The 23,300-nt window shown below is 39.9% G+C and overlaps 2 protein-coding genes across 6 annotated transcripts in view; one reads left to right on the forward strand and one right to left on the reverse strand.

Annotated features, from left to right (window-relative positions):
* The window catches only part of FNBP1L (formin binding protein 1 like), a 165,525-nt gene extending 157,946 nt beyond the window's left edge, over positions 1 to 7,579 (forward strand). The window contains exons 13-15 of one of the 2 annotated variants that reach the window (XM_088458460.1): positions 1,148 to 1,293; positions 1,941 to 2,099; positions 4,239 to 7,579. In XM_088458460.1, coding sequence (XP_088314586.1) covers positions 1,148 to 1,293; positions 1,941 to 2,099; positions 4,239 to 4,246 — 313 coding nt within the window. In that variant the 3' untranslated portion in view covers positions 4,247 to 7,579. The other variant, XM_088458461.1, reaches the window with a different exon arrangement.
* Positions 7,123 to 23,300, reverse strand: part of BCAR3 (BCAR3 adaptor protein, NSP family member) — a 111,640-nt gene continuing 95,462 nt past the window's right edge. For 3 of the 4 annotated variants that reach the window (XM_088458456.1, XM_088458458.1, XM_088458457.1), the window contains 8 exons: positions 19,984 to 20,429; positions 19,262 to 19,362; positions 18,413 to 19,044; positions 14,048 to 14,163; positions 11,789 to 11,957; positions 10,182 to 10,293; positions 9,287 to 9,499; positions 7,123 to 8,165 (listed from right to left, as the gene is read on the reverse strand). In XM_088458456.1, the coding sequence (XP_088314582.1) occupies positions 8,002 to 8,165; positions 9,287 to 9,499; positions 10,182 to 10,293; positions 11,789 to 11,957; positions 14,048 to 14,163; positions 18,413 to 19,044; positions 19,262 to 19,362; positions 19,984 to 20,429 (1,953 nt within the window). In that variant the 3' untranslated portion in view covers positions 7,123 to 8,001. Of the gene's footprint in view, positions 8,166 to 9,286; positions 9,500 to 10,181; positions 10,294 to 11,788; positions 11,958 to 14,043; positions 14,164 to 18,412; positions 19,045 to 19,261; positions 19,363 to 19,983; positions 20,430 to 23,300 lie in introns of those variants that run through there. The other variant, XM_088458459.1, reaches the window with a different exon arrangement.

The raw sequence follows: 23,300 nt of genomic DNA on the forward strand, positions 1-23,300 counted from the left end.
GAGCCTGGGGGCAGCACAGCATCGCCAGCAGTGTTGGGCATGCCTCCAGAGTGATGAATACAGGGGCGTGCTTTCTTCCCCTCAGGGCCACGCAAGGAGTTCCTAATTTACAGTCCCATATGTTGGGAAGTATGGGAATCACACCAGAAACACCAGGCAGTGTGGGAATTACAGGTGACTGGAACAGGGCCGTAACTAGGGTAGTGCGACCAGTGCCGTGGCACAGGGCACCGCAGGGCAGGGGGTGCTGTTTGGGCCTGTCAATTTTCTGTTTATTTTCATTCTCACTTGTAGCTTCCTCTTCTTTTATCCCCAGCATCTCCTGGCCTCCCCTATCTCTTCCCTGGTCCTTCCCCATGAGGCCATGGCCCTTTTTCAGGTGCACTATCTTATGTCTCTATTTAAAAAATGATGATGGGGGCACCCCTGTTCTTTGGCACAGGGCACCAAAAAGCCTAGTTACAGTTCTGGACTGGAATCTCCCTTTCAGACTAGAGCTGGGATATTAAACATGCCGCCCTGTTCTCTGCTCATGGACTTCCAACTTAGTTTATCATTGCAGTCACCTGTGTAGGATCACTCTTCTCATAAATTATCTAGTTGCGCTGGAGCATTAAGGGAAGTGCAGGAGCAGAGCAATTTTGTACCTGGTGGGAAGAGGTCATGTTGGTAGACAGATCTGACCGTGTGTATGCACCATTAGGGAGAAAATTACATAACAAACACATTGTCATTCTCATGCTGAATGTCAACATAAATAAGGTTAAAATAATGAACATGTCAACATTCTCATGTTGACATGATATACCACACCCATGTAGGCTATAGGTGCAGTGTAAATACTGTAAAGGTAAATACGGTATGTACTTCTTAGGGAAGATGACAGAAGACAAGTTTGTGCAATACTGTGTAGTTTATTTTAGTGATGGCAGCAGTGCCATGACCTTGGGCTGGGTTAGCAAATGCAGAATGTTGTGTGGCCTGTCCAGCTGTCATAGATACCAAGGGCTGATTCTAAATGTTGGTTATTTCTTCAAAACCATTGTGATTACTATGATACAAACAGTTAAAGTTCCCAAAGCAAAAAGTATACAGTATTTTTGATTCATATCACTGGGCTTTTTAACATTGTTGTGTCTGCCATCAGTCCGGAAGGAAGCTACACAGACGATGCCAACCAGGAGGGCAGGATCCAGCCTCCGACTAATGTTCACTTGGAGTTTGATGATGAATTTGATGACGATGACCCACTCCCGGCCATAGGACATTGCAAGGCCATCTACCCATTTGACGGTATGCATGCTGTTCTCTGGGGACAACCAATAAGTGGCTAGTAATGATCACATACTACTTTGCAAAAAGGAACGTTTCTTTGCCACAAGAGGGCACTCTGGGCTTAGTGATGAAATAGGCAGCTTTTTCTATTTGGTTTTCTTGTTTTTATTTCTTTCTTGTTGTCCAATGGCGTTTGTGGGTTTCACATAGAGATGTGAGGTTCGGTTCTCCAGAAATATGAAACCACCCGAATTTTGTTAATCTGGATAGATCCGAGTCGTAGTTCTGATCTTCCCACGTTTCGGAATTCTGATTTTAAATTGCAAAAATGAATGCTTTTAGGTGTTTTTAAAAACTCTTAAACCCAGATCCAAAACACAGAGATGAATCCAGAACCAATACACAAGGTCAGAGCACATCTTTATATTCAGATTTGATGTCCAAATTTTTAAAAACTGTCATTTCTGTGCAAATTAGGGACATCTGCCAATGATAGAATGGGGGCCATCTGTCAGGGCTGCATTTGCACTCTGGAGGTATTTTCCCTCGCGGAACCTTTCTAATGTGGTCAGTGGATAGGTTCCGTGTCTACTCTCTGCGCTAGGGCGTGAGCACTTTCCTTCCCGGCCGTGTGTAACGTATCCTTACCGTACTCTCCTATTTAGGTAATAATGAAGGCACCCTGGCTATGAAAGAAGGTGATGTCATGTACGTTATTGAGGAAGACAAAGGGGACGGCTGGACAAGAGCAAGACGGCAGAATGGAGAGGAAGGCTACATCCCCACATCTTACATAGATATTACTCTAGAGAGAAACAGTAAAGGTGCAGTAACCTATATCTAAGCTACACACGTATACCTGGGATTGCTCACGGCAAGATGGAGGAAATGTCTTGCTGAACGGGATATAAACTTGAAGGAGAATGGGATTTCTTTGGGGTACATGGCGGATATATTGTTCACTGTGTGAGCACAGTGAGAGCGAAACTGGTGGAGAGGATTCAGTTCCATATACCGTTTGCCTTAAACAAGATCTGTTTTGTTAGGATTTTAAACTGTACATTGATTTATATTTTATAAGAATATTTTCTATTTCTCTTATCTTATTGCCTAAGCTGTAAGTTAGGAAGCTAGCGGTTTTATCCGGCCTCTAACACAAAATCACTAAGGCAGCTTTCATCCTGTATAGCTACATCTATGGGCTACCAAAGCTTCTCCTTTAAAAAAAACTTACATTTTAACCTGGATTTAATAAAAAGGCATGCTTCTGGGTCAGAGTATTTGGAAACGGTGTGACCAGCTATTATTTAGCGTTTTTTTTTAATAAAAAATGTTTTCAACCATTTAAATATTTTTCTCCCCACATTTTAAATTTAAAATCTATATCCACCTTGTTCACTGTTAACTTAGTCATCCAGGATTTGGTCTGCAGGTCTATGGTTTACCGATAATATTGGGCCCGCACAGTGACCTCTTCTTTCTGCAAATGAAATTATATAAATATGGGATATAAATCGCGCACAGAGTATCTGGTTTTTTTTTGTTTTTTGCCGCATTGTGTTTTTGTTTAGTTTCTTTTACCTCTGAAACAAACTTGTTCTGAATAAACAAAACCACTTTCAACCATCTTATAATATATCCAGTTTTTTTCAGGAAATGTTGGATGTCCTCTCTGGCTCTGCTTTTATATTTTTTTGTTAATTCTTTTGCTGTTTGCTACATGATACGGTGCTTTTTGACCTGCACTTTGTATCTAGAGGAAAATCCTACTGAAAATGAACATGCTATAAAGTTATAGATTCTAGAATACTGTAGAGGCCAAGGACATGTCTCAAATGAAGAATCTTGCCTCCCTTGATGCTATATAACACATTTTTGGTTAGGAAGAGAAAGTATGATCACTTATATGATTAAGCCCAGTTCATGCACATAAAACTGTATTTTAGCTATAGGTTATAGCTCCCCCAGCCTAGCTACTCTATAACACTACAGACATCGGCAACTATGGAAACAGCCATGGTGAGAGATGGCAGATAGTGAGTCCCAGCTATTGCTCATTATAAACATATTTCTTATATATAAAACCATGCTAACTTGTGTAAGGCTGCAGGTGACCTGCTAATTCAGAGCCACCATGGGAATATAAAGCAGGCAATATGTTCCCATTCATAGTAATATTTGTAGAGTAATGTGTCCTGAGCATGTTCATTCTCAGCAGGAGAGATCAGAGGCCCTACACCAACTCATTCTTACATTAATTTAGTCGTCTTTGCTGTTGTGGCAGAGATCACTGCACTGGTAAACCTATGTACTGCTTACAGGAGAACTGTAGCCAAAATACAGTAATATGTTGTTTAAACGTAAGTGTTCATTCTAGCACCTGTTACAACCCGTGCAGTTCCTAGGGTATCTGTTTGCTCTGGTGCTTCTAGCACACTCAGCTCATGCAACAAACTGCTGAGATACAGACCCGAGTGTGCTAGAAGCACCAATGCAGAGAGCGACACCCCAGGCAGGAAAGGGGAATTGCATGGGTGGTTACAGGTGCAGGGTGCTAGAATGAACATACATAATTGAAGCTAACAAAGGATATTAATACTTGTGTGGTGATTTACCTGCCGTAAGTGACTATTGCAGTTCCTGAGAAGTTTTTTTCACTGATAAACTCCATAGACACTGATAGCAACAGTGACAGACATACTGCAAAAAAAAAAGTATGGCACTAAAGTAATACATATAAAATGTTTTTGTTCTTGTTCATTTGAGAAACTTAAATTTGTATTTCATGTCATACAACATATTACAATGGGATATTTTGACAGTTCTCCATTAATATTTTGAAATATGCTATTTGGATTGATATTTCAAAAGAAGCGCAAAATAATAATAATATTCATGAACATGTATATTCTTTCTGAAGTGCCTTCATAACTGTCCTCTTCTGTTTTTTCCTTGGACTGCAGGTTCCTGAAGAGGGTGTCTGTGAATCTGGGCGAGATGTGGAAGGCGTTTACATGCAGCAGCTTTTAAGGGGAGGGGATTAGGCCGGGGACATGTGTGAGAGCAGCAACACGCATGAACGCATGATACATACATTATTCACTAACTTCCAGACACCCCTGACTTTTTATGTTAATATGGTGCACTTTCCGCTGTGCAGCGTAAACTGCATCACATTCCCACAGTACATCATTTCATCCTTATTTGTAAGATTACATTTAACTGGCAAACAAACTAGTGAATGTTCTATTGCTGTGCTTTCTGTGCCACATACAGAAGACGTGACTGCTGTTCAAGCACCATGTCAGTCACTCCAAATAATTGCCCTCTTAGGTTTTTAAAGTTGCACCTTTTTTTTTTCCAAACGACCAAATGATGAATTAATGCTTTTGCGTGACTGCCAGACAGAAGTCTGAGGTTCAAAGCGCCAATGTTTACATGACCCAATTTGTCTCCCGAGTGGCTTGTAATGAGTCTTATTTATACAGCTCCTCCGATATTCACTAGTGTGTTTTATTTTCTCTCCACCACTTGGAGACTGGCTGCCTTACAGGGTTTTATCTTGCCAATGTCTGCTTGTGCCATCTACATTCTCGACCCTAACCCCTCTTACTTGCATGAACCATGTTTCTCGACTTAACTTCTTTCTACAGTCTGATTTTCCTCCCACAGTCTGTGCAGTTTGATCGCCTTCTTATCAAAACCACTATTTTCCCTCGACTGCTGATCACTACATACCTGCAAGTCAACACCATTCTATTGTTTTTATTTTTGCTGCTATGACTGTCCATCTTTCCAATAACTTATTACATTCCAGTTTTTATTTTGGAACGCAATAGCTTTGTTTATGTCTACGTTACTTGTACGTGCACCATCCCTGGGCGCGAGAACTCTGATATCTGGCTGGAGTTGTGTTCCTGTATCTAGAAGATCATTCTGTGCACGGCACCAAGGACAGAAGATCTTCGCCTTTCTCTAGACCAACCCGACTACTTTCCATTCAATTGCTGCCTTAAACTGGAGTGCCTAAGAGGTCGATAGTCAGTGTATTGCTCCCAGATCTATATTCTCTAGTTCTTTAATTGGCTAATTGCAATGATTTCCTATCCTCAGGGAATAACCATTTAAGACCATTTTTCGCTATTAATTGGACCAATTTGTTTTTATAAACTTTGGTTAATTCCAGCCAGTTGTGGCGTTTATGGGTTTCTATGACTGGTGGTTTCTGAGGATAGGGCTTGAGAATAGCTGGTCTAGCATTCTCGTTATTTTTTTCTTCAGTGTTTTAAGGCACTACGAGAATCACATTGTGATCCTTCACGCTCTGGGGACGTCTACTGTGCCACAGCTGCAGAAGCAGCCATTGTAGGTGTTTTTCTATGGTTGATTATTCTGGATAGCATAAACTAGAATCCAGGTCATGTAACACAATCATTGTAATTTGTTGATTGTCTTTAGGACTGTAGCGTATTTTTGGGGTTAGGAAGTTCCAGTCCATTTTTTGCAATGTTATGTCTATTGCCAGGCAATCCTTTTTATTGTATAAACTTGATAACATGACAGTAATACTTAATAATTCTGTGCACTTTTCTTTTATAAACAATTGTATTGCTGATCTGTTTTATAATGTACATATAGGTGTCTGAGACCACTTTAATCACTTGTCTCTACCCAAACTTGTGAATTATTGTGTTTTAAACAAAACAAAATGACACTACCTGGCTTAATGTTTCATGGGATGTATTAAAAAAAATAATGTATGATTTTATTTTATTCTTTTTTTGTTGATGCCAGCAAAACCTATTTTCAGCTTAGGTAGTGAAGCTCCTCTGGCATTTAAATAAATAGCTAAATTACTATGAAAACACTATTGTGGAAGGTTTTTCTGCACCACAAACAAGGGTACTCTCATTGCTGGTGTAAGCCTAATTCAGAAGTCATCACACTGGCAAACTGTTTTTTTGGGGGTGAGGAAGGTTACAATGTTCTTCAATAATGTACCTGCGTTCGTGTTGGAAGGAGAACTTAATTGGCAACCTAATAGCCCACATACCATTCAGTTATTAAAATACTGCAACTCGTATTTTAATGATGTAGTTTAAAACCAAAGGAAGAACCATTTTTAATCAACAGAAAATACTACTTTCACTGGGTAGTAGATGGTAGATTTCTGGCATCATTTGACCGTTTTTCCTACAGAGAATTAATAATACTGTGGCGGATTGCCACACAAGCAATACATAGCCCTCATGTGTTTCCCATGCAGTACAACGTTACTGCGTGACTGGAGTGATCACTGTGGGCGGCCATCTTTACTACTTGCCCATACATGAAATTCTATTTTCTTTAACAATTCTAAAACCTGAATGAAAAACAACTTGATGTCTGCTCATTCTAATGATTGGGGGAATTATTAATGAAAAATAAAATAGAAAATTTCTACCATCCTCCAGAGTTATATTCAATTGTTTTGCTATTGATATTCTTATTTTTGTGACAAAACAATCATTCAAAAATGAAAAAAAAAAAAAAAAACCCACTTTCACCGTATAGACACGTTAAGCCATTTAAACATTTGCTTAAATAGAATATTGTATACAGGGGCTATTTAAAAATTAAAAAAAAAGTATTTAATCATTACTGACAAAACTACAAAAGTGTAGTTTTTATTTGATTTAATGTGAAAATATTAACTTGGCAGTCGGTGAGGCCTGTAATGTGACAGGTTCTCTGAGAAATAACGAAAATATATATACATTATATACACCCGAACATAACTCCTCTAAATGGTGGGTCATTGTACCTCTGAAATCATTCAGCAATGTATAAGAAACCACAAACTCGTCATACAAGACTTTTCATTTAATAGTTCTACTCTTTGCATTCATTTGGAACTTTGTCAAATAAAACGATCATTATGACACTAAGGAAAACTATGGTTCCTGCACACAAGGGGGTTTATTTAATGATGTATAGTTGATGTGCTGTGACTTATAGCAGCCAATCAGATATTAAGTTTTAGTACTTTAGACAATTGAAAATATCTGGTTGCTATGGGTTACTGCAGATGTTTACACTATTTAAATAAGCCCATAGTTTTAAATAGAATTCATCTGAAAAACTGACCATAAATTGTCTTAATAAAGTTTTTCTTGTTTTCCCCAGTGCATTTTGTTTAGTTTTTTTTTTTCTTATTAATAATGCATTGTTGAAGAATAGTGTTCTCTGTCGAGAATATTTTCATGGAATAAAAATGGAAAACTTTTTGATTGTCCTTATTCACTAAAGTGTCATCTTGACCTTGTTTCATTAGTGTCTGTCCAGTTTATTTTCAGAAGAGGTGGCAAGCTATTATACTCCTGCACGGCCTCTATCCAGATTTCACATTTGTATAATGACACTGCTGCATTACCAGCACATTCCGTTCAGCCATTAAGTTCAAACTTGTCTGCCAGTGGCTTTGTCCCTCTGCAGTGTCATCAGTAGAATTCCAACTGTGATATTCTTTCATCTTCTGCACTCGTCCAGTCATTTAGTAGCCATGATCAAACCCATAGTAATAAATAAATAAATGTTGCTATTATAGCTGTAGGTTTCTTTAAAAAAACACAATATACATTGTAGACATACATCAGCAGGCAGTTTGTGAAAACGACATGCTACTGTTAAAGATGGTAGATTCAGAATCAGTCTCTTAAATAGTAAAGATCAGAGGTGCACTTTGCTTTAATGAGGAGGAGGTTCTAGTTTTCTGGACAAGGCTGTTAAGATCTGGCTAAACTTTTGGTATCTCTCAGCCTGGCTGACTTGAGCACCTTTACTGCCCCATAACAGTCTCATCTGAAATTCTGTTTTGAAGATCTCGCTCATCTCTTCATCTGCCTTAAAACCTACAATAAAAAAAAAATATAGCTGAAACAATGCAAAGAATATTTCAGAATCTCAATAAGTAAGACTAGTATGTACCACTGTAGGTGATCACATTGAAGTCGCTCTCACTAGAAGTGTATTTGTACCCAACAAAGAGAAATTGCCTGTTCTGTGCGGACAGAATGTGGGATACAAAGGGCTGAGAGGTACTTGCTTTATAATACACACATCACCTCCATAAAGCCAGGAGCATAGTCCTGAAAGTGACATCACTGCTGAGGCATATTAGGCACAAAATGCAGGAATATTGGTTGAGCCCACAAGATGGCTGCCCCACCATCTTTGAGTGACTTGCACTAATGGTTATAAATGGAAAAAGAATTGACCAAATCTCAAACTGTCCACAGGGTGGCACTCTTGTAACTTTTGGGTGATCTTTTATCTTCCAGAGAAAGCATTTCATCAGCTACATCTCATTTAGTATGGGCTTTAGTGCAAAGTACCTCCTGTTTTATATTTTATAATATATATATATATATATATATATATATATATACCCCCTCTATTTTGGGTAAATTATTATCAAATCCAGGGACAGCTTTTCCTGTTGGTCACATTAAGGTTGAGGACAAACATTACTGCAGAAGCAGCTATAAATTCCAGCTGCACGTGGCTGCTAGTTGAATAAAGTAGAGACTTCATATCAAATAGAATTAATTGTTCTCTAAGGGGAAATTAAACATGGAATGCTGGAAGAGGCTTGTTGCAATTTAGAGCTCCTAAGATACACTCCATGCCTTTTCCAGCATGCATGCGCTCTTCTCCCATAGAGAAGCATATATTCTATTTATGTTCATGCTCTCTGGGTCTCCTTTAGATAAAGGAACAATGCAAAACAAAACAAAAAAAGCTCCAGCACAAACCGTGTACATCTGGTACATCTAATTATGTTTTTTCTAACCAATTTTAATTTGTTTGGTTATAGGGCTATTTACTGATTTTGAGGCTCTTTTCATTATTGGTTATGTTGTGTGTAACTAAAAAATAGTAATATACTTAATCATTAAAAACAGTAGTTAATAACACTTCCACTGTCCTCTATAACTGAGCTTGTGTCCCTGCTGCTGTTATTATTTCTTACCTTCCAATAACCGTTCTGCATTGCTTTGATACAAAGCTGCATTTTGGGCAATAAATCGTGCGGTTTCCAGATGACTGAACATTATCTCACATCCTCTGTCATGGTTCTCCCACCAGTCCATTCCTTCAAATGTGACCGACTGACGTTGGAGTAACATTATTATGGGCATTAGCAATGGGACTGTCAAATTCTCCTGCACGGCAAATACTATTCCTAGAGATAAAGCATACAACAGATGTTTATTCACCTAATGCATAGTTACTTTATAGTCGTGATTATTAATATAGGGGTTTATTTACTAAGCCTCGGATTGAGATAATGTGAATGGAGATAAAGTTCCAGCCAATCCGATCCTAACTGCCATGTTACAGGCTGTGTTGAAAAGTGACAGGAGCTGATTGGTTGGCACTTTATCTGCGTGCACTTTATTTCTCAGTACATTAGTAGGAAGAACAGTGTGAATTGTCAGTGGCAGGCTGCGGTAACAAGGGGGCGCTGTGGATCCCCTGTGTAGTCATTGATAACTGCTGTACTTTAGTGCATGCCACTGGCAGTAAAGGAATGCAATAGTGTAATGTATTAATGGCTTAGATAACAATATTATGTATCCATGCACCTATATCTATTAACCTTGACGCATGGTACCATGTAAAACGGATTTCATTCTTTTCTTTCAGTAGGACCAAAGCCAATTTCTGATTGGCACATTTGTGCTTTGTTCATATATTACCTGTTGTTCCACACTATCCCTGTGCTCTACCTGCAGCGCACTCTGAGATATCGCTGGTCCCAATGGACACCTCTTCATAGTGAGGTCTACTTACACCATGAAAGCAAAGTGTGAATGATCCCATTCTCACATACTGGTGTGTAAGGAGATGTGTTTGTCTCTTACCTGAACCTTCAAGCAAAGTTTTGCTAAAGGGCTTAAGCTGTTTCTCATAAGTGATTGCGGTCTGTGTGTACTGATGCCTCAAAATGGTCCACGTGTTTTCCAGCCTTGTAATCTGTTTAAAAGTGAACACACTCCAGTTACCCGGCTGCAAATGACTGGGTCTTGCCTTGTCCCCGATTCCCCCCCCCCCCCCCCCCCCACAACATTCCATCTTGTACCCCATACAATACAGTCTGTTCCCAAGCTTCCCACAGATGCTCCTATTGCAGGGCTGAATTCAGTAGTTGGGGGGAGAGAGAGAAGATAGGGGGGGAGTCATTTACTCACAGCACTGGAGACTTTGTCAAATATATTTTTATTCATACAGGGTTCATTAAATACATAAGGGGAAATGTTTACCCTTATTTTAAAATAAAACTTTTATTCAATTACAGTATGGAAACATTTAGATGATCAAAGCAATAAAGCAAAATATAAAAAATGGCTATATAGTCACTGTAAATGTGTTGGATATATAGATGGTAGTGCTTTCAGTTAGAGAACTAGACGAGCTAACCCTACCACATGTACCAGTTCTCTAACAACTCCATAGTCATAACATTAGTAGTAATCAGTTACACTCCTACATAGAAAATAGGATTATAGGCTTTGTATCTTTATTCAAAACTCAGAATAACTTACAGGGAACTCTAAAAGACACCCATTACATAAAAACATATACAATTCGTGGATCTTGGTGCGGGAACAACAATTCTTTTTCCTCTACTGAAGTCATTAGTGTTTAAAATACACCCTTGTCCTTAATGTCCTATTGCAGTTACCTGGCATTAATTAAGGGGCTCAATAAGAGTCGCATGCAATGCCGATATTCGCCCAAATGGTCAGTGATTTTCAGCTGTGCATAAGTGTAAGATGCTAAAACGTTGCTTTGTTTCCCACAATGTGAATGTGCAGTAGTGGATGCAGTAGTGGAAGGTGGCTATTCAGACACATGAAGAGCCACATAACTGGCTGCAAAATTCAGACGATTAATCGCTTGCAGTGGAGGCCACACTCTGACGGAGAATCTGCACCTAGCACAGGGCTGGTGAAAGTTCCGATGGTGCGACCGATGGCTGCGGCTAAAGACTCTCCAAGCACCATTGTGTCTAAATGTGCACAAAGTGGGTATCTCAGTCCTTGCACACTATGACGCACACTTTTGTGCAGATACTTATTTATATATTTCTGATCTGATTTTATTGATTCCTTACTGTATCCGGAACTAGTTACAAGAATTAAAAATTAGAGTAAAACAAAATAAAAAGGTGCCGGTACTGTATACCCCCACATAAGCGCATTGGTTATTACTAATTATATTATATATATATATATATATATATATATATAAAATTTTATTTACCACAACTGTCCCTCTAAACTGGCCCCACAATCAGTGAGCCCGCTGAGTGGGGGTGGGTTCTGTCTCATTAATTTACTAAATCAGGCTGCTAAAGTGGCAATAACTGCAAAAATTTACAAAACATCCTCAAAAAGAACTAAAGATTTTATTTTCCACAACACACCCAATTATATATTACATGTATTTATAATAGTGTTCAATTTACCTGAGGCATTTCCAGTGCTTTCATGATGGAGGAAAATGCAAAGTAGTCTCCCAAGTCCTTCACCTCTACTGCAAGTTGGATGATCTTGTTCAAAGTGGCAACTCGCTCCTCTAGGTTTCCTGTACATCCCAAAATATCCACAGCAATGCCTATTGCCATGGTGGTATGTCTGGAATATCAATATGCTCCAATTACACATTTCATTATAGAAGACTTCAACCTTCTCTGGAATAAAAGATGGTGGGTATGCTTGGGAGTTAGTTCCCCAACAGCAGCAACACCAGAATTTGGCAGTATCAAATTTAGAAGCCTATGTATAAAGCTGATTTTTACATAGGAACTGCAGTTTCTGCATAATTTTATGTATTGTATCTATGTACTAATGGCACAATGCGGGAGATTTTACAGAAATCTCCGGAAAAGTGCTGATTAGCGCTGCAGATTGCTGTCCCCAATATTATCAAAGGGGACTACAATCTGACCCCTATGTACTAAACTCCTTAAAGTTTAACCCTGGTCTTCAGATGGTGTAAACTGCTGTAGCCTATGGAGGCTCCAGGGGCAGGAGAGCGATCTTTGGATCTCTCTCTCGCAGCGGTTGGCCGGCTTCAGAAGCTGACACTGTGTCAGCTTCCCCTGGGGAAGTCTCTCACTTCTGTGAAAAACTTCTACAGTTTGCCGGGGATATAACTCGCAGGGACAGCAGTTACTGCAACCGCTGTCCCTGCGAGTTCCCCTTGGTACACAGCCAGATGGATACATATTAATCGTGGCAGTGCCGTTATTATTAGTATACAGGGGATCGGCATGAAATCCTCGAATCCCAACGCTGGAACACCGGCAGTAACGATCCCAACAAGTTTTTCCCGGTGTAGGTAAAATGACAGGCGTTGGGATCTCGACGCCTGTCCTTAGACCCCTGCCGGGATTAGACAGTCGGGAAGCCGGCGGTCGGCATTTTGACTGTCTGCTTCCTGACTGCATACTGTATATAGACCCCGTAGTCCTCAAGTAACCCTGAGAGGTGATGTTTTTCTGACCACTGGGCAGCCTAGCACTAGGAATACACCTAGTATTGTGGCACTCCATCGCTGACGTGGGCATGCGCCTTGCGGAGAGCAGTGGCACATTCAATTTCACAATTCCAGAAACTCCACATTTTGGGAGAAACTAATTTCTGGCTTGATGAAATGGACGAATGGACCGGTGCTATACTACAGACTTCCTCCCTGTGAGTACTTGCAGATCGGAGCTGGGGAACACTAATGCTAGGTGCACACTTGAACGTCATATAATGCCATCTAGCGACAAACGATATATCGTTCTATCATCGGTAGGTGTTTATACCTGATGTGTCTGTGAATGACATTACTATGGTAGACCCTCTGGCTTTGTTAGTACAATAATCTGATCTGAAATAGCCCTATAGGTAGATGCATCACCCTATGAGACACTATATGAAATACAAAGGTTTACAAATGTGGCTAATTGAAGGTGTCTATTATATAAAAATTGCTGGTACCAGAATAGCTGCTGTACATCCCCATTGGGAGGGAAAAAAGTTCCGCTTTGCCATCATTTTTTCACTATTCATTAGTTAATCTGAATGTTGATGGACAATTTCCCAAAATACTACTCTTTCCCTTTAATATTTTGTCCTGGATGTATAGATTTTTCCAGACCATTAATTGCAGCTAAAAGTAAAGCAAATAATACGCTGTAAGTAGGTTCCTATTACACCGCATTGATCTGCTCTGCAAATGTCTGTATAGTGAGTATTAAGAGCCTGAGTGTGGGGTGGTCGGTCCTCCTCATGAAGAATGCAACGAACAGCACTTTAAATAAATATGGATATGTTCTCTAAAGCTGGCCACACACTAGACCAACTTACATCCAACTAGTTGATTGGTTGGAATGAAAATCTGGTAAGGTATGAAAGCAAATGACAATCAGCAATTTGCTCCCAAATGCCGGAAAATGGACAAAAACTTGTTTGAACAAATTGTTTTGATCAAACATTTAACAAACTTGTCTGACGACCATTTTAATCAGTTTTCTGGCATTTAGGAGCAAGTCGCTGATCATCATTTACTCCCATACGTTACCAGATTTTCATTCCAACCAATCAACTAGTTGGCTGGTTGGATGAAAGTTGGTCTAGTGTGTGGCCAGCTTCAGTCTGTGTGTTTTGTGCCCGTGCTTGCAGCAACAGGTGCACATATGTATCAGACTACGCACACTACTGATGAGGATGTTTACCTTTCAATTAAGTCTAGGCGCAGTTGGTGTCCGTACGGTAGGGTAATTAATTCCAGTCCACAGCTCACTCCCATGTTCCTTCCCATCTCTGATGAAACGTCCAGTATCCTGGCAACCTGCAAGTGCACATGTCTGTATTCAGGAAGTGCGATATTGACAATATGATAACAATTTATAATCATTCCCTGGAACTAATTTTAGAAAACATAGGTAACTGGTGTGAAGAGTAAGGTGCTTTGGGGAACCTAAAAAGTTATGTACTGGATACGTGAAAAACTTTGTAGCGCTGTTCCGCTATGAAAAGTTTTAATGCAACACTATTGATTAAATAAAATTTGATTGAATACTATGGGCTATATATACTAAGCCACGGATTGGCTGGTGTTTGGAAAATGAAGGTCATCTCCAGAGGTTCGAGTGGCAAAAACTTAGTAAGCCTAATTTTTTTTTTTTATGGTATTTTAGAAACTCCAGTCAATGTCCATTGGTTTCTAAACTCCAATCCCACTACGAATACGATGGGGTTCAGAAGTGCAGGTTTCTCGAAGGGATTATGTTTAAAAAAAAAAAACCTGAAAAATGTAATCTTAAAAAAATGCATTGGGCCTCCCCCAGTAGGTCACCAGCACTAGTCTGTTAAGCCTAGACTGATAGTTGAAAAATGGCTTGGCGGGAGGAAGTGAATCTGGGGTCCCCCAAAAATCTCCATTACCAGCATTAGATTGTACAAGAGCAGGGGGGACATGCATTATCGGCTCCCCCACCATAGTGTTAGCCAATACTGGGCTGGAAGAGGAGACTCCAAACCCCCTCCCTCTGCCGACGAAGAACCATCCTTGTGCTGATAGAACTAGGGCTATTCCTCACATGCTCGGTGGGTACGTGGTTAATAAATATTGTTACATTGAATTTATAATATTGATTTGATATATACTGGTGCACTACAGGTTCCAGCTAATCCTGTCAAAACCCGCCACTTATTAACTCTGGTTGTTTATCTTTTTAATCAGGGAAAATGAGGACGGCCATTTCTGCTGTTTTGAGCTTAGGAATCCAATTGTACCAGGAAAATGCAAAAATCAATCATATAGCCCTAAAAGTTATTTTGCAACATCTATATAGTTTTAGGAGTTCTTACCTGGAAATCCATATCCAGAAATTCCCAGAACCAAACAACCACAATCTCCAAAAAATTTAAATAAATACCTGCTTGTTGCTATTTAATCATTATGTGACGCATACTTGGCCACTGAGCGCCTCCTTATCAGTCACTGTGAGGGGCACCACTAACACAGGGTATGGCAAAGCCGGGGCAGTGTGGAGATATGTTGCGGTCATTTGGAAGTTAAGTTAGAAGACTAGGCATGGTGCTCCAGATTCTGGGGACACTTCTTAGCCAGAGAACACCGAGTATTTCAAATAACTGACCCCATACAGTTATACATACAGTAGATGTGTGTAAAACATTCCCATGCAATGACAGGAGCAACTGTTATGCAGCAGAGTGCAAGTTACTCTTCTCTGTTAACCGTTATTTCTTCCACAGAAGGCACAGATACGCATGGGGAAATAGACTCCAAGCAGCTGTAATTTACATACCTTTCTGAGTCTTTTAGATATTTCACATATTTAGGTGTTACTTTTTATTTAAAAGAACCTTAATTTTAAGTTTAGAAGTTGCTAAAAAGCACTACAAACCAAGTGTGTTTAGTATACAGTAAGTAGGATTTTCATGTCTATTATTAGTGTGGTGTAGGGCTGCAAATTAAACACTGGACATCAAAGCTATAGACAAAGGGGTATAATTGTCCAATTACCAAAATGTGTGGCACAACCTGCTGTAATGGTTCAGTTCAAGAGTATAGTAACGCCAACGGTATGTTCATGTCCACTATTCTCATATATAGTAGGTGCACACTAAGGGGGTGTTTTCTGTTGCCCACAAATCCTCATCAGCTCCTTTTTAAAAGCGTGTTCAGAAAGTGCTGTTGTGAGTCACTAGGGCTGCCCGTGTCTCTGTCCACAGTTCCACCACTTGTATGTAGAATCAGTCCCTGGGGCTGCTATGTAGAGGGCAGTAAAAGGCATGAGAAATTGTAATGAGGTTGGTAATTGTAATGAGTGTGGGCAAAGTGAGTGGCACATAGGCTGACAATGAGCATGAGAGGTGCTAAATGTTAGGCCCATACTGTATATAGAAAGCCCCATTACTAATCCTGCATTTGACACAGTATATCTCAATATAATGAAGCATGAAAGCTCCAAGAAGATGCTGGTTGGCAGGTGACCGGACCAGTGCTCTCTTTTATGGTAGTCATCAGAGATTTGGGGTTGTCATTGTATGGTGTCCTCCAGAACATTGTCAACATTATTTATTTATTAGTAGTTATTTATATAGCGTGCACATATTCTGCAGCGCTTTACAGAGAATGTTTAGTCATTCACATCAGTCCCTGCCACAGCGGAGCTTACAATCTATACAGTATTCTCTACCACACACACACACTAGGATTAATTTTTTGGCAGAAGGCAAATTTGTCTGCTAGTAGGTTTTTGGCTTGTGGGAGGAAACCCATGTAAACATTGGGAGAAGATACAAACTCCACACATATATGGCCTTGGTAGAAATTGAACCAAGGCCCTCATTTCCTCCACTCCCTCCAACATTTCCAACCTCATTTCTGTTCTCACTCTCTCCCACCTTCTTCGCTCCTCCACTGACTGCCACCTCACCTCCGCTCTGATCACCCCCGTATTCAAGATTTCTCCCATGCTGCCCAACTGCTCTGGAACTCGCTCAATCAGACTTTCTGATAGCTTACACACATTTAAACGAGCCCCCACGACTCTCTACTTAAAACGAGTTTTTAACAGTACAGGCTCATTTAGTCCTTACTCCCCCATTTCTTCAGTCTATAGTTTGTCTCCCTACCCTTCCCTCTTCCCCAAACATCGCTTATTTATATTCTTTGGCTATCCTTTTTATTTTTGCTTCATATATTTATTTTGTTGTCATTGTGGGGCTGCAGACTTCTTGTAGCACCATATAAATTTCAGTAGTCGGGCTCATGGAGAGCAGTGCGGTGCCAGGCACAATAGGATTGCTTTTTGTGAGCTCAGGTTAAACGACAATATAGGATGTAAAACTGGCCAATGGGTAAGCATCATTGAACATTGCTGTGAACCTTGGATTTTATTACACAGAACACAATGATCTGAAACTAAAGGAGCGGGGTTTATAATATTAATTTTATGGGGGATTATCCTTTATATATCAGCCATTGCTTTCAAAAACAAATCCAAAGCGGAATGATTTTCAAAAGTCATAATCAGAGCCGCCACTAGGGGGCAAAGTTCTCACTGACAACTAAAGATTTGAACGATTTTACCAACGATTTGAACGATTTCAAACAGTATTAAACTGAATGAAATTGTCAAAATCTGACTACAAACGCAAACTATGTCAGATATCGTTATCTGACATGCGGGAACGCGCATCGTTCATCGTTGCAGGCCCACATGTCAGATTTTCTTTCAGATATGAACGATTTTTAAAATCGTTATCGTTCATATCTGACAACAATTCTGACCGTGTGTATGCACCATTACTCATGAATCCCAACATATGGAGTGAAGCTAAACAATATTATAAGCATAAGCAACCAATACTGATACGTTAAAATAAATATCAAAATTGATGTTCTAAGTGTGACTGTCCAATCAGACACTATCTTTGTGCATAGACACATAGGGAAGCATCATTAAAAATAGGATCTATTTATTTGTATATTTTGGCTGGCTAAAACAGGAACGGATAGAACTTGGTAATGTATTTCATTAGCAAAACTGGATCCACCATGCGTCATAGCATACACACCACTTGCAATGTATTTCCGTTGCTTACACAGTGCTGTAACTGTTATAGGAAAAGAGGCATATCTACCATTCTATTATTCCACAGCATCCTGATAATTCCGCATTAACTTGTACTCCACAAGCATCCACTCCTTTCTATGGTTCCTTACCAAGAGACCAGCTAGGACCTTGTTGGGTATAATTTGAGCTTTGCCCTCGTCTATAATCATTTACAATGTACTTTGTCCCTCTTCATCTATTCCCCTAATTTCCAATTTGCCCTCAGTTAACTGCAATCAGTGCTGAACAATCCCTGTACCGCCTGCTAGGTGTAATGATATGGTAGATGATCCAGGGTCCCATTGCTGCAACACAATACAGTGGTTTTGTAGGGCACATGTACTCTGCTCACTGCCATTTACACAGTGGCAATACCCTTTATGCAGTTTACTTATAAGCGTTATTTTATCACCTCTTAGGTTTGAGGTTATGAGAAAGAAGAGGCATTACCTTACAGTCCATTTTGAGGATGTATTTGGCAATAGTCCTTGGGTCATTATTAGTGAAAAGTTCTTTGACCCGCCTCAGCAGTGCCGTTTCCAAAGGTTTATTCTCGGGGGTGAGTAGAATAGACTCAAAGTCCCTAGGGTTAAATGACGATACAGTCTCATATACTGGCCTAATAAACTCTACTTCATCCCCTTGCTCATCCAGTTCTGTCTGTGAACACTGAGACACACTGTCCTCCAATGTGGGGAAGCTCATCTCCGAATTGGTGTAAGAGAAGGTCTCGTCTTCATCCATCTTCTGACCTTCCACACAACTGCTGTGTAAGGAATGTGTCTTTATGCATCTAAAGTCCTCTGAAGGGGTAGGATGGAGCTCACAGTAGTTTGCCTCTAAGCTCTGCCATACTGTCGGAGACTGTGGCTGCTTCATGCACAATGCCTTGCTGGGTTTTGGTGGAGGCCTAGCACACAGCTGACTGTCTGATCCCCTCAATGCTTCCATAGGTGGGGTCTCGCTGCTGAACCTCCGGATTTCTGTTGGGCTTAAAGTAGGTTCACTTCCTGTCCTGAATACATGTGGCCGGGGCGTCAGCCTCCCATCAGTTCCTGGGGATAAGTAAGGCTGTCTGTTGCCTACCAAATAAAAAATATAAAATCAATATTAATATGACTGGATAATGAGGTGATTCCAGAAAGCAGCAGTGTTTGTATATATAATGACTGTAGCACATCTGTCTGCATGTACAGTTAGGTAGGTAGTTGAATTTACCTTTGAACGCATCTAATAAGAAGATATAAGATACAGGTTGTGTATGAATATACAATGTAGGATAGAGCAATGAAAGCTTACCTAGCGCCAGGTAGCTTTCTGACTGGTGAGAATTCAGCGGTCGTCTCTTTTCCCGCATGTTATCCAGACAAGCGGGGTGGCTGCCACTTTTCCCTTTATTGCTAATGGGACAAAACACAAGATATATTACATTAAATAAAATGACATTGTAAGAAAATTGGGACACGGATCATATAAAATATTTAACCGAAATAAAGACAAACATTAGCCAAGTCAAGACACGTGTTAGTAAATATTCCAAACCACTATATATCTATTCTTTAGAAGGCAAACTGTATGGAAAAATAATTGACGGTATAGGTTTTGCATCTCTTACAGGACTAGAACAAAGATTATCCAATCTGAAAAGCATTATGTTTGAAATCTATTGTTTGGTAAGGGTTATAAAGCAACTAGCATTTGGTCTGATCACTAAGTGACACATTTCTATTAATGTCTGTGCTTTTTAAATTTAATTTGACAGATCAGAGAAAGTTTAGCACCTGTTACCCAATGAAATTCAAATCGGGTAACTGTGTGGTGAAGTAATATTTCATATTTGCAAAGATCGTATGTTTTACTAAATATCTAAAAAAAAAAATACCTCATTCTATGCACACTTAGAAAATATTTTGATGTAGAGAAGGATCAACTATATCTGTATTTAGGTATAATTTGCACATGCATTCACCTCCCTAAGAGCTACAAAGTCCCATCACTGGGCTACAAGCCTTCGCACAAACCTTAGCAGATTGCCCCGGATCAGGCCGTGTTCCTGTGACAAGCTATGCCCATGGCCTATATTCAGGCTCAGCCTTTTGGGAGTTTCTTTTCCTTCCAGTGATCCCAACTCCAGGCGTCTAACCGGAGAGGTCCCATACTTCTCTTCTATACATCTCAGCGGAACCGTCCTGTTGATAGGCTGAAAAATGATGGCTCCGCTTTGCTGCGACACCGGCTTGCGGTTCCCAACATAATACCTCACCAATGCGGGGACATTGTCAAAGCTTTCATGTTCAAACTGATACTGAATACGACTGTAAGCTTCATTGAGCCTGATGACTATTTTATTTATCTTGAAATGCTGGGAGATGTTTTTCCACTGACAGGTGAGCACAAAGTTTCCAGGGCTGGATAGAGAATCCCTGATCATGAAATCGCCGTCTCTCCTCACCAGGCTCTCCGATACCTGCAGGGAGGAGAACACGTGAATCCATACTCACCCGTTTCTGTACAGTTAGAGGACATTAGGAAACAGACTACACATCCAAAAATATATTTAACAAAAGCTGTTCTCACAGAGAAACAGGGTTATAATGGTTTTAGGTCTTTATTCATTTCTGTGAAGCTTCAATTGTACCATTCACATCTCTAAAACAGCCACGTTCAATTAAATTATTAGAGCAGCCCTTGGGAGTAACTTTGTTTTACAGAACAAATAGTATACACACTTTATACTGTATTAGCAGTGGTGCCCAAACTAGGTTCTCAAGGCACCCGAACAGTCCAAGTTTTAAGGTTATCCTTACTTGAGCACAGGTGGCTTAAGTAATACTTCAGTCAATCTGAATTAACTATCTATGCTACAGCATGGATAACCTCAACTGTTAGGGTGCCTTGATGCCCGAGGGTTTGATGTATCAAGCAGTGAATAGTGGAGAAGTTGCCTATAGCTACCAATCAGCTTTACCTATCATTGTATAGAATGTGATAAATGATACCACAAAGCTGATTGGTTGCTATGGACAATTTTTCCTCTGGTCCACTTCTCCGCTGCTTGATACAACAACCTCCGAGTTTAGGAACCACTGCTGTAGAGGGTAAGGTGGCTTAATGTGGAGGCTTAGCACACAAATAAATTAGAGGCTTTCACCAGCCTCCAGGCAGACCAGTCTCTATATTGGCCTCACTGTTCTGCAATCACGTTTAGTACTGCCAAATGGTTTGCTAATCCTACTAAATGAAGACACTTCTCCTAATATGTTCACCTCATAAACGATTATCTGTAAAAACCAGGTGGAGGTTGCAAGATCGACAGTAAAAAGGTTGACAAACAAAAGGTAGACACAAATATGGCCGACCTTTTTTTTTTTTTTTCTTAAAGCACATACCGGAGGGTTAAGGTTAGGCACTAGGAGAGAGGGTTAGGGTGAAAATTAGGGTTAGAAAAAAATAATTTTTTTGTGTCGACCATTCCATAGTCGACCTTTTGACCGTGTCAACCTTTTGTACCTGTCAATCTATATCCATGTCAACCTTTGTACCTGTCGACCTATTGTCCCTGTCAACCTATTGACTGTCTACCATTTGGTGTTTATTTAGAGACATTGGGGTGTAGTTACTAAAGTGCGGGTTTTTAGAAGTGGAAATGTTGCCCATCGCAACCAATAAGATCCTAGCTATTATCTTCTAGACGGTGCTAGATAAATGTTAAGTAGAATCTGATTGGTTGTTATCGGCAACATCGCCACTCCTAAAAAAAAAAACCCTTTTTAGTAAATATACCCCATTGTCCACCTTTTTACAGTCGACCTAATGAACCAGACCTGTAAAAGCCTAATTCAAGCAGCCTTTTCAGCATCTTTTTTCAAACTGCCTTGTCTAATCCACCAATGCAAAATATAATGCAGGGACCCCTTCATGTGTACCTCTCGTCATTACAAGTGACCACACAGGAACCATTACATTTGTACACAGAGATGTACGTTTATCACCATCATATACGCTGTAGTAGACTTACAAATTACCCAAGTTACTACACATGGTTAAAACTCTACAAATACAATAAAATGCGTAAAAACCTACAGGGCGTATGTAAGTATAAATGTAGACAGCAAACAAATACTATACATGAGACCAACAGGGGGAAGCTACACACCTCTCTCTAGATTTTTATAGCCACTTACAGCATAATCATTTAACAGTGCTGACACAATGGCTGACACACAGAGGAAAATGTGAATGGCTGATGCAAGTACAGGACACGTTCAGCATGGTCTCAGCTTGTGAGTGCACTTACAACTTATCAGCCCTCGGTGGCACTAGTGACATTATTATAGTTGGTGGGAACATATACCATGTTATAGATGCATAGTTGGTGGGAACATATACCATGTTATAGATGCATAGTTGGTGGGAACATATACCATGTTATAGAGGCATTTTCCTGCTCTCCGCTGACCTCACGCCTGAGATCCAGAGGTCACCGGCACATGCGTGTGACAGGTTACAGTCCCCAGTGATGGGGTGGGAATAGGGCTCAGTGACATTGTACTTGCTCAAATCAGAGATCATAAAGGAAATCGATGCAGTTTCTCCTTTCATGTTGCAGCACATCCTTCCTACTCTGCAGCTTATTCCATCCACGCTTATAATAGAATTCACTTATTTATAACTTAAAGTAACTCAATAATTGAGGATAGGTTTCTGACACATACAATTTGTACAGCTGCACAGTGGACAGATGCGTACAGGAACAGAATGAGGATTACAAAGCATACTGACAGCTACATCATCATGACTTAGTAACATAGCATATTTTGTAAAGCACCACAGTTGCACAGTGGACAATCACCTGACATGTTAGAACACAAATAAATAATAATGCTTACCAAAAGGAATAATTCATATCACTTCAGTTGTATCTGTTCGGTGTTTTGTAAATTGTAATTATAATTCAGTCTTTTGTATATTTTATATATAAATACTAACAAACATAAGATGTTCTGTGCAGAGAATACACTCTTCATGTTTGTATATAGGAGCACAAGCTAGAAATACAATAGGATTTTCTCTGCCAGATGTACATTGTGTCATTCAGAGATTTCAAATGAGCTGCCCCCCAGTGGCCAAAATATCATGAAAAATGATGGAATGATTTCATATGACTTTACCAAACTACATTTTACATTGAGCAGAAAATATCTCCTGCCGCAGACTCCATGTTCTTCCTCACTGCAATAAATAGTAGTTTTAAAGAGTAGGAATTTAGAAGAAAAAGTTGCGTTCCCTACATTAGAAGGAGTATTCATCATGAGTAAAGCTGCTCTGTGGGCATAAC

This window comes from Taudactylus pleione, unplaced genomic scaffold, assembly GCF_031769625.1.
Source record: "Taudactylus pleione unplaced genomic scaffold, aTauple2 ptg000835l, whole genome shotgun sequence".
NCBI classification, from domain to species: Eukaryota; Metazoa; Chordata; class Amphibia; order Anura; family Myobatrachidae; genus Taudactylus; species Taudactylus pleione.